The sequence below is a fragment of the Sinocyclocheilus grahami genome, unplaced genomic scaffold (genome assembly GCF_001515645.1).
Source record: "Sinocyclocheilus grahami isolate Dianchi unplaced genomic scaffold, SAMN03320097.WGS_v1.1 scaffold354.1, whole genome shotgun sequence".
Classification (NCBI taxonomy): Eukaryota; Metazoa; Chordata; class Actinopteri; order Cypriniformes; family Cyprinidae; genus Sinocyclocheilus; species Sinocyclocheilus grahami.
Window position 1 is genome coordinate 794,795 of NW_015505533.1, and position 12,369 is coordinate 807,163.

General features: G+C 37.7%; 1 protein-coding gene across 2 annotated transcripts in view; it reads right to left on the minus strand.

Annotated features, from left to right (window-relative positions):
* LOC107548749 (bromodomain and PHD finger containing, 1) overlaps positions 1–12,369 on the minus strand; it is a 55,999-nt gene that overhangs the window by 33,469 nt on the left and 10,161 nt on the right. For both annotated transcript variants that reach the window (XM_016229557.1, XM_016229556.1), the window contains exons 4-7: positions 11,997–12,284; positions 3,477–3,991; positions 1,921–2,089; positions 1,716–1,847 (exon numbers count right to left, since the gene is read on the minus strand). In XM_016229557.1, the coding sequence (XP_016085043.1) occupies positions 1,716–1,847; positions 1,921–2,089; positions 3,477–3,991; positions 11,997–12,284 (1,104 nt within the window). The remainder of the gene's footprint in view (positions 1–1,715; positions 1,848–1,920; positions 2,090–3,476; positions 3,992–11,996; positions 12,285–12,369) is intronic.

The window sequence follows — 12,369 nt, forward strand, 5'->3', positions numbered from 1 at the left end:
CTATGAATTCGTCTTCTGATGATCTAAACGAGAGTGTATATTATATGTTGGTACATAGGCAATATATTAGTGTTCTGAGAATCTCTAGTAATTTTGATTCAAGTTTCATATGCAAATTACCATGCTTTTACACAAAGGGTCATAAAACTCCCCAGTATTTCCAAGCTCCCGCTTGGAATTTCAGCCTCTTATATTGGACAAGCCCACACTGAGAGGCATGAATCTTCTCAGACCTTAAAGGCCTCACATCAGTGACCCGCCTCCAGTCTGCGGTTTGGTTAGATTCTGAGAAGATGAAAATGTGAGCGACAAAGCACCTAAGGACACCCTAAGTTTGCACCAGGCTTCGGCCTTGACTTTCCATTCACTGGGATTCTCGGACTCAAACTGGTTCTTTTTCATCAACCAACTTCAGCAAAGATCAACTGGGACCTTCAGATTGCATCAAGCCTCTCTTTCAGACAGACAAGACGTGCAAGTATCAAACTTAAGTCTTATTGATACATTAGGTATCATTTGCGCCTTTTTACAAAGGTGTGTTTGAACTAAGAAACTGATGTTCCCTTCAGGCTGGAGATCTGCTGAATATCAAATGGTACCATAGCTTCATATTTTTATTTCTCTTCTTTTTACTGCCTAAACTTTAACTCCTTTTTCTATATCAACTGTATGCGTATGTTAGACTAGTTTAAGTGTTTATGTAGTTAATAAAGTCTTACTTGTATCACACTTGACGTTGTTCATTGTTTGCTCATAACTGGAGTCCCTTAATCATGCAGATTTATGCTACAGGCTCGGTGTAGAATTGTACAGTTAGAAAGTTATTTCCCTTAACCAAGAAATTAATGTTCTTAGAATTGCCAGACAGTTGACCCTGAGAGGTCAAGTAAATACTTACAGCGGATCTAAATATTTATAATTAATTATAACTAGTTATGATTATGATTAATTATCCATATTTCCCCTTTGAGCTGATTCGCTACATCAGCGGTTCCCAATTCCAGCCCATGCTCCGAAGTGAAATAAACCCCTGCTCAGGGAGGAGGGAGCAATGAACACGGTGTAGGTATCACATTAATCGGAACACAGTTCATGCACGTAGCTCACTTCTAACGAGCTGGCGCACGGACTGGATTAACCGCTGGGCTACATCATGTGTCATTCACCAGTGAGAAAACTTTAAAAGCACTACAATACCAGGAAGGAAAGTCGGGTTGTTGATGTTTGTCTGCCATTCTCACTCTGTCTGCACAGCGTGCGTGAACGCGCTGATGACGTATCCTGTCTGCACGAACAGGGTGCGCAGAGGTATGGTAATACATACGTTGACAGGCAGGTAGAAAAGCCAATTAAAACGCTAGGACCGAGCGTTTTGATTGGACGAACATTTCTTGATCCTATGCTTTCCACAGAATATATAAATACAGACAAATACATTTAGACAACTTAATGATTGCTATCGGAATTTGAAGAGACTTTCAACCGGCATAACAAAAACATTTTCTGAAGACAATCACCTATTGCACCTTTAAGACTTTTTAAGGACTTTTATTAGGAAAACATTATTTAAGACTGTTTAAGGACCCACAGACACCCTGAATAAACCATGCTTAATGGACAAAGGGATTCAGCAGAGAGAACATGTTGGAGGATCTTCCCCTAGTATGAAAAACTTGTGTCGTCGTGTGTAGTTAGGACACGGTGACGAGTCTTACGGTCTCTCTCTTGAGCTTCTCTCTCTTGCGGATTAGCTCCACCAGCAGTCGGGCTCGTTCCAGGTCGTGCCGGAGTCTCTGCCACGCTTTTAGCTGCTCCTTCAACACCGAGTGCTTCTCCTGGCCGTCCCTCTGCTCAAACACACAAACACAGCGTCAGTGAGAAGCTCCTGCTTGCGTTCTCCCAGCGATCTCTTGTACGCACCGTGGTGGGGAGCGGCTCAGCGTTGCGCTGGGACTGCAGGTGCGTCTGGAGACGCCGCAGGAGAGGAACGCCGTTGCGGCTCTGTCTCTTCAGCGTCCAGTAGCTGTGCAGCCTCTGCATGAACTGACCCTTCCTCTGCACCGTCAGGTTACTGGTGATCTTACTCAACCTGAAGCAGAAGACACCACACTAAAGCTTCTGGAGTGCTCTGCACACTTCATCTGACCATTGCATTTCCTTAAGAACCATTGAACGTTTGAAATTACACTGCCGTTCAAACTTTTGGGATCAGTAACATTTTTAAAGAAGTTTCTTATGCTCATCAAGGCTGTATCTTTTTGATCAAAAATACAGAAAAAATGTTTTGTGAAATATTGTTGCAATTTAAAATAAGTTTCTATTTGAATATAATTTAAAATAACTTATTCCTGTGAAGTAAAGCTGAATTTATAGCATCATTACTCCAGTCTTCAGTGTCACATGATCCTTCAGAAATTATAATAATATGCTGATTTATTATCAGTGCTGGAAACTGTTGTGCTGCTTAATATTTTTGGGACCGGTGATACTTTTTTCCAGATTCCTTGATAAATAAAAAAAAACCATTTCCTAAATAGAAATGTTGTGTTACAATATGCACTACTATTCAAAAGTTTAGGGTCAGGCATTTTTTCTCTCTTTTTTTATTTAGAATAATTGTTTTTTACTTTTTATTCATCAAAGAATCAAAGTAAAAACGATCAGAGGTTACAAATAAAATATTAAGCAGCACAACAGTTTCCAGCACTGATAATAAATCAGCATATATTATACTGATTTCTGAAGATCATGTGACACTGAAGACAGGAGTAATGATGCTGAAAATACTGAGCTGCGTTACAGATATATTAATACAGGAAACCGATATTAGAAATTGCCATAATATTTCACAATATTATTATTTATTTTTTCTGTATTTTTGATCAAATACATAGAGCCTTGATGAGCATTTATTTCACTTGAAATAAATAGGGGCCTTCAGTGTCATTACTCAAAGTTAGAGTAACATTACATTATAGGGGTAATTTATTAATATGTGACCCTGGACCACAAAACCAGTCATACGGGTCAATTTTCTGAAATTTAGATTTTATACATCACCTGAAAGCTGAATTAAGCTTTGAAATAAGCTTTCCATTGATGTATGGTTTGTTATGATAGGACAATATTTGGCCGAGATACAACTATTTGAAAATCTGGAATCTGAAGGTGCAAAAAAAATCTAAATATTAAGAAAATCATCTTTAAAGTTGTTCAAATGAAGTTCTCAGCAATGCAAATGATTAATCAAAAATTAAGTTCTGATATATTTATGGTAGTAAATTTACTAAATATCTTGATGGAACATGATCTTTACTTAATATCCTAATGATTTTTGGCATAAAAGAAAAATGGATAATTTTGACCCATACAATGTATTTTTGGCTATTGCTACAAATATACCCCAGCGACTTAAGACTGGTTTTGTGCTCCAGGGTTGCATATTATTTTGGGATCAAAGCTGATATCGTGCATACTTGTGCGGTGGAATACATGGCACTGACACCACCGGCGCGGCCGCTCTCCTCTCGGCCAGGATCTTTCTGGCCTTCTTCATCTTCAGCCGTGACTTTGCTTTGGCCCTCTTGGCGCGCTCTGAGCTCCAGCCCTTCCCGTCTTCCTCGCCTCCCGCCACATCCTCCTCATCCTCCGCCTCGCCCTCGCTGTGGGAGGAGCCTGCGCTGGCCCCTCCCACACCCCCCAGCGGTTGGGCGGAGCCTGGCGGCGTGTGGATGTCGCAGTAGGCTGTTTTGCGCACGCTAAATGAAGTCCCGTTAGCGCCGGTCTCGCGCACAGGCTCCATCTTCATGTAGAGGCCGGCCTGCTGAGCACAGGTGACGTGGAAGGCGGTGTAGCAGTTGGCTTTGTGGCACTGGATGCAGGCACCAGAGCCGCGCTGTTTACAGATGTAGCAGGTCAGCTTCCAGCGGGCAGGAGGGATGTGCTCGATGCTGTCGATGGGCTCCAGGAAGACCGTATTAGCAAAACACACCTGTCAGGACAGCAGGAAATGATATTAGGAACACATCACCTGAACCTGTTAAAACCAGACATAATGTGATGAAGCGCTGAACAAAAAGTGCCTTCCTTGCAGCAGGGTTATTAATCGTTAAAACTAAATCCATAAAAAAAAATTTAAAAAAAAGTATATTACCTAAATATATATATATTTTTTTTTTAATTTTATATATATATATATATATATATATATATATATATATATATATATATATATATATATATTATTTCAGCTAGCTGCCAAGGCAAGACTTTACATAAATAACGTCTTAACGTCCTCTAAATAACTCAAACACACAAACTAGGGATGCACTGATTCTATTTGGAGCGATCTTCATGTTGATGATGTGATATCGATTCTAAAATCCCAAGATCGACCTTTCAGTCTATGCTGCTTTTTGTTGATGCATCACAACATCACTAAACATTTTTTTGTAATAAGGAAAGAAACAACGCTTTTAAACTGACAATTTTATCAAAAACTTCAAGCAATAAATGCTGTTTTAATGTGGTGTGACAGATCACTGTAGCGTCTCAGTTTCAGCGGCACATGAACTGACCATCTTTTCCTCTTTACTATTTGTTACAACACAAAATAAACATGAACAAAGCCATGTTGAAAGAAACAGAACAACTTACTAAAATGCATCATGTCTCATGTAATCGATCAAATCAGTGGAAAGATGTAAATAAAACAATGTCACATAACGTCACATTTACCTCAGGAAAAACATTCAATGTCCATAGCATATCAATGTCAATAACTCTAGAAAGGAGCATTTTGCTAAATATATGCACTATATCACATATTCTTTATATTTTTTACTTTAGCTGTTAGTGTCTTCATTATTGAATGCATGTTTGAATAAATTTGTCATGAAAGTAATTTAAGACAGCTACCATTTAAATGTTTATATTTCAGCAACGAATTGGAAAAGAAACACTTACATCATTATAAAAGTTGCTATGTGCAGTTTAAATGTTTGCATTAAACTAAGATTTTTTTTATTGTTATTGTTTTATCGTTTTGATGACCGTCAAACCAGTCATCAAAACTATGACCGGTTTGACGATAAATCAAGATAAAATTCCCCATAGTTAGTATTACCGTTTCATATTTTAATCATCATTATAACCGTATTCGATTACCGCGATTTGAACAGCTGAGGCTAAATAAACACTGTCCAGCATAAATCAGAGTTTTCAGTAAGAGCACAGCAGCAGAGCAGTTTCGTTTTGTGTGAAAACATGGCGTAAAGCTGGGAGGTTTTGTAAGAGTGCTAAGTGAATTATACAAATGAATATATGAATTAATTAAATGAATGTACCTCTGAAGGTTCTGACTGTCTTCAGAAAAGATTTGATGGCATTTTGTTTTCATCTTCGCTCCATGTAATACCTAATAAAGTAGTGTTTTAATCACAATGCTGGTTAACTGGGAAACAGCTGTAATTCTGCTGCTCCATCAGCGCCACCTGCTGTCAGAGAGTGGATCTACAGAGACTCACATTCAGTCTGTGTACAGTTTCCGTCTGGCATTTTACTTTCACTTTAGTGAAAACGAATTAGTGGCAATTTGGTGTCAATTGATTGAATTGACAACAACAAAACCGGGACGATATCGTATCGAACCGAACCGTTACACCCCTAAAATACATATAATCATTTATTAATCATTTTGACAACCCTTTTTTATTTAAAGGCCAAATGTGAGATTTACCATTTTATGAAACTTTTTCAAAGCTTTATTGGAACTTTTTGTATATGCTATTAGATAAACTGCCTGTCATGTTATTTAAAATCCAGACATCATTGGTAATGTTCTTGTTTTAGTGTTTATGCAAACAAAAAGTAATTTTATTTATTGTTGTTTATTTATGTGTCAGTACTTTTTAAACATTTCCAGCACATTTAAAAATTTTACCGTGAGAATACTGATAACAGTGATAATTTTGGTCACTATAACCGTGATAAGAAATTTTCATACGTTACATCTCTGGTTACGTTTAAACTTTGATATTACAGTAATGCACCAACTGACAGGGTTGGCCCTGTAGTTTACAGATTTAGCTTTTCCTTAAGAAAAGCTGACATGTACTGTACCTGATATCCAAATTAATCGAGATCAAATCAAATCAAGAGTGTGCGAATTGGAACCTAAAAGTGAAATCTAACCAAACCGAAAGAGTTAAAGGGTTAGTTCACCCAAAAATGAAAATTCTGTCATTAATTACTCACACTCATGTCGTTTCAAACCCTTAAAACCTTCGTTCTTCTTCAGAACACAAATTAAGATATTTTTGATGGAATCCGAGAACTCTCTGACCCTCCATAGACAGCAAGGGTACTACCACGATCAAGGTCCAGAAACGTAGCAAGGAGATCGGTAAAATAATCCACGTGACATCAGGGGTTCAACCGTAATATTACGAAGCTACGAGAATACTTTTTGTGCGCATGAATATGTTGAGGCGCAGCTGACACAGAACAACATACGCTGTTTGCGTTCAGTGGATACTCTTCAAAATGGCATCAGGGTGATACATTTTTTTTTTTTTTTTCTTTATTTACATTTTCTTGAAACAACACACACAATGTCACAAAATAGCTACTATACAGGAAAAATACGACATTGAACACCTTTAGCTGTAACACTGTACAATACATGACTTTTGAGCCAAGAACATTAAAGCTTTATATTAGCTTTCCACATCTGTAAGATCAGGGTTTTTTTGCAAGTAACATGCAGAGTGAAATGGCCTGTGTTTGATATTAACTGCAAAAGGCAATTTCTGCACCTAAAAGTCCAATACAAGGCTCAGGCTCCAAGTCGACAGAATACACTTCAGAAATAAATTTAAATATACATTTCCAAAATGGCTGAATTTTACTACATGACCATAAAGAATGAAACAGGGTGCCTTCTAATGTTTTACACTTATTACAGAGTGGGGAAATCGTGGGATAAATTTTATGAAGTTTTAATTTAGAATAATGAAGCCTATGAATTACCTTGAACGGAATCAAATTATGTCTAGCATTTACAGAACATTCTCAAGCACTCATCCCACATGTTTTCATGAATATTAAAACCCATTTCCTCTTCCCAATCATGTTTTATTTTGTGAGTGTTATTGTCCACCTTTTCTACCAATAATTTGTAAATATTTGACAGTACCACTAGCACCAGGGTGTACATTAACAATACTTTCTAAAGTTGGATTTAAATTCAAAGATTTGAAGTCTGAACTGTGCTTCCTAATAAAGTCTCTGACTTGCAAATAACGGAAAAAATGAGCAGGAACAAGAGCATAGTATTGTTCAAAATAACTAAATGTACCTTCCCTATAAAGATCTTGTATTGTTACTATACCCATATGTTTCCATTGAAAAAAGATCTCATGTAACCCCGAAGGAAAAGCATGATTATTACAGATTGGGGTATCCAAATATAAATCTGGAATTTTCAAATATACCTTGATTTGTTTCCATACTTTAATTAGGTTTGAAATAACTATGTTACCATTGATATTTTTGACGAGACTGTTAAGCAGAGCTGTTAATGAAGTCTTATAACAAGAAGCTTCTTCAATTGCTAACCATTCTGGCTCGTCACCTAACTCCACTGAATCAGTCTTCCTCCACCACGCTAAAGTATTTAAGTTAGCTGCCCAATAATACAACTTAAAATTGGGAAGCCCAAACCCTCTTTGATCTTTAGATTTGTTTAGATGTTTCTTGTTAATCCTAGCTATCTTGTTGTCCCAAATGAAGCTGCTTATAATAGATTCTTGCTGTTTAAAATAAGGGGAATAAAGGAATTGATTGAAATATATACAAAAATCTTTTAAGTACCGTTATAGCGTTAATCCTGCCTACAATGGACATAGGGAGTGTCTTCCAAAAAATTATATCATCTTTAAGCTGATCAATTTTCTTCTTCCAATTCAATTTTAATAACATTTCAGGTTTTTTGGTGATTACACCCAAATATTTAAAGGAGAGATTTGCAATTTTAAATTTGGTGCTAGATAAATATTTTTTATCTAAATCATCAGAGACTGGCATTAATTCACTTTTTTCCCAATTTATTGTGAATCCAGAAAGACTGCCAAATTTTTCAATAAGCTCAAGTAATGGTGGAATAGACATTTCAGGGTTGGAAACATACAGGAGAATATCATCCGCATACAACGAAAGATGTTGGGGTCTGCCCTCTATCACTATAGGCGCTATGGTAGGATGGTGTCTAATACTGGCTGCTAATGGTTCCATTGAGATATCGAACAAAAAAGGAGACAAAGGGCATCCCTGACGTGTACCTCGAGATAACTTAAATGGATTTGAAATGTTTTGTTTGGTAATAACAGAAGCTACTGGATGTGCATACATTATTTCAATCCATTTAATAAATTCTGAACCAAATCCAAATTTCTTTAGAACAGCAATCATGCTTTTCCACTGTATTTGGTCGAAGGCTCGTTGAGCATCTAATGAGATAACATGTCTTTATGTTTTTCTTGTTATAATCAAATTAAAATATATATAGGTCTCTTTGGCATAAAACCAGTCTGGTCCTGATGAATTATAGAACAGATGTACTTTTTCAATCTATTCGCAAGAATTTTAGTTATAATCTTAGATTCAGTGGAAATGAGAGAGATCGGGCGATAGAAAGACATCTGCAGCTTGTCCCGCCTCGGTTTTGGAATTAATACTATACTCGCTTCATACATTGTTGGTGAAAATGTATTTTGTGTTGTTGCACTTTTAATCAATCTTTGAATTATAGGTAAAAGATTTTTCCTGAATTCTTTTATAGAATTCCGCACTTAAGCCATCCGAACCCACAGATTTGTTATTAGGTAACTGTTCTATTACTTCATTTATTTCTTATAGTGTAATTTCTTTATCTAAGGATTGTTTTGCATCAGTGCTAAGAATGGGAAGATCCAATTGAGAAAAAAAATTATTCTATTGCCTCTTGGCTTGTTTTACATTTTTATTCATAGACTTCTTTACAGAAATCAGCAAAGCAATGATTAATTTCCTTGGATATTCTTAGCTGTTTGATATGCTATAATATCGCCTCTGATAACCGCCTTCATTGTCTCCCAAAGAACCAAATTGGATACATCTCCTTTATCATTATTTTCTAAGAACTATGAAAACTTGTTAGAAAGATACTCATAAAATTTGTGATCGTTTAATAACATATAAAATTTCCAGCAATAATTTCCTCTATTATATTTTATATTTAAATTAAGAGAAACCGGGGCATGATCTGATAATAATCTATTATGGTATTCAGTTGAAACTACATGTTGCAACAATCTGGAATCTATTAGGAAAAAGTCAATCCTTGAATAAGTTTTATGAACTGAGGAATAAATGAGTTATATTCACTTCTCAGTGCAACAATTTTCTTTAAAGTAGTCTCACAACTAGTTGATCTGTATTCACTCTCCAGATTTGTTATTTGTATGTCAATTTCATTTAATTTGGCTTTGTTCTCTCTATTCTTAGCTGTTTGATATGCTATAATATCGCCTCTGATAACCGCCTTCATTGTCTCCCAAAGAACCAAATTGGATACATCTCCTTTATCATTATTTTCTAAGAACTATGAAAACTTGTTAGAAAGATACTCATAAAATTTGTGATCGTTTAATAACATATAAAATTTCCAGCAATAATTTCCTCTATTATATTTTATATTTAAATTAAGAGAAACCGGGGCATGATCTGATAATAATCTATTATGGTATTCAGTTGAAACTACATGTTGCAACAATCTGGAATCTATTAGGAAAAAGTCAATCCTTGAATAAGTTTTATGAACTGAGGAATAAAATGAAAAAAAAAATGATCCGAGGGATGCAAAGCTCTCCAGCAATCTATTAAATTTAACTTTTGCATATAATTACTTAGTACACCAGCCGATTTACTTATTATGGTTCGACGGGGATGCGTGTCTAACCTCACATTTAACACGCAATTGTAATCACCAGCCATGATGGCTTGTGAATGCATAAAGTCTGGTACAATCTTGAAGACGTTCTCAAAAAATGAAGGATCGTCAAAGTTAGGACCATACACATTCACTAAAGTAATGGGTAATGAATTTATCTCCCCACACACACACAACCAAATATCTGCCATTCCTATCCTTAATAGTTTGCTTATGTATAAAGGGGACAGACTTTTTAATAATAATTGCTACTCCTCTAGCTTTGGTAGAGAAATTTGACTGGTAGGCTTGAGACATCCATGGAGCTTTAATGCTAAACTTTGTTGTCGTTATAATATGCGTTTCTTGCGTTTCAATTTTTTTTAAGATGCGAAAAAAAAACATTTGCATCTTTTAACTCGCCCTCGATGCCACCTGACATTCTTGTTAGTACAGCCCCCCACTCATCTTACAAAATACAACAAAAATGATACCTTGCAGTCTTTCCAATATATCAAAGAGAATTATATACACACAAGTCTTTTCTGACTCCGTTGTCCAATGTAGCGTTTTCAACATTTCACCAGTTCTCCACCGCGCTTCTTAGATATGCTTCAGCAACCTCGGGTGAGTCGAAGGTCTTTGTTTCTTTATCCCTCACGGTCACGATGAACTTGGAAGGAAAACTAAATCCGCATCTCACTTCATGCGCCCAGCATTTCTTTCGTATGTTGTCGAACTTCTGTCTCTGTTTCAAGACGTCAACGGCGAGATCTGGAAAAATACGTATCGCTTTGCCATCGTATTGCAGAGGTTTCGATCTTGCCAGTCGCAAAATTTGTTCTTTCACTTGGTAGTGATGGATTCGGGCAATAATTGCCCGAGTGCGGCCATCTCTTAGTGGTTGTGGCGAACGGTGTGCCCTGTCGATCTGAATTGGACGGTCAAAGTTCTCCTCGCCCAGCATATTGGCCAGAAGCTTTGTGACAAACTCAGTAGGTTTACCATTTTTAGCGCCTTCTTTTATACCGACAATTTGAATGTTTTGTCGTCGAGATCTTGACTCGAAGTCACAGGTTTTTTCCTTAAGTTCACATTCGGCCTCCAGGTGCGCACACCGTTTCTCAAGTGACTCGATGCGGGTTTCGTGAACTTTTGCAGTCTCTTCCGTCACTGTCACTCTGGAAGAAATGTTAGCGATGGATACGTTCAACTCCGTTAAGGTAGATGAAAGGACATCAAAATTTCTGTCAAAGGATCCGTTCAATTTCGCTATTGCTTCCATTATGTCTGTGTTTGTTGGCACCGCTGCCTCCCGCATCTTCTGTATTCGATTTTTCAGTTTTCTTATGCTTTGACGGCATTGTTCAGAATGTCAAGTTAACAACTTTTTGAGAGCAAATATTATAGACTCATGGAGAGCTATAAAAAAAACACATTTACTCCATTCAGTGCCGGAAGCGCGCCGTTCCAGGAGATAAATTGTTGAATAAAGTCGTTATTTTTTTTCTTTTGCGCACAAAAAGAATTCTCGTAGCTTCGTAATATTACGGTTGAACCCCTGATGTCACATGGATTATTTTACCGATCTCCTTGCTATGTTTTTGGATCTCGATCGCGTTAGTATCCTTGCTGTCTATGGGAGGGTCAGAAAGCTTTCAGAATGCATCAAAAATATCTTAATTTGTGTTTAGAAGATGAACGGCAGTCTTACAGGTTTGGAACGACATGAGGGTGTGTAATTAATGACAGAATTTTCATTTTTGGGTGAACTAACCCTTTAATATGTAACAGCAATTTCAAGGGGAGTCACACATTCAAAAGACTTCAACACAACATCTAAAGACTCATCATCCTCTGGAGTAAATGTTCATTAATGTGAGTCGATGCCAGAGCGAATCAGGGAAAAAAGTGAAGTAATGAAATTCAGCGGACGCCATCACAGTCCCTCCATATGCAAGACTCCGATCAAGACGATCACAGCCTTTCCTAGTTCTTTAAGAATCTGTACCTGCTGCGCGCCGCTCACCTCAGGAATCCAGAGGGCACACACCACATGAGCCCAGCGTGCGTCGTCTGTCTGCTTGAACGCGCCGCCCTTGTTAGGGCACAGGGCGCAGTCCACGGCTCTGGAGGGTGACTGCAGGCAGCGGCGGCACAGCCACTGGCCCTCGGGGATGTAGGGAACGCCGTAGCACTCCTGATGCACTGCCAGGTTACACATGTCACAAAACAGGATGACGTTGCTGTTCTGACACTCACCGTCGTTACAGATGCAGCACACGGCATCTTCATCGATCAGAGAGCTGGGGTCACCCTGCAGGAGTGGACGAGCAACGTCAATCACACGCGTGTGTGCGAGAGAGAGAGAGAGAGAGAGAGAGAGAGAGAGAGAGAGAGAG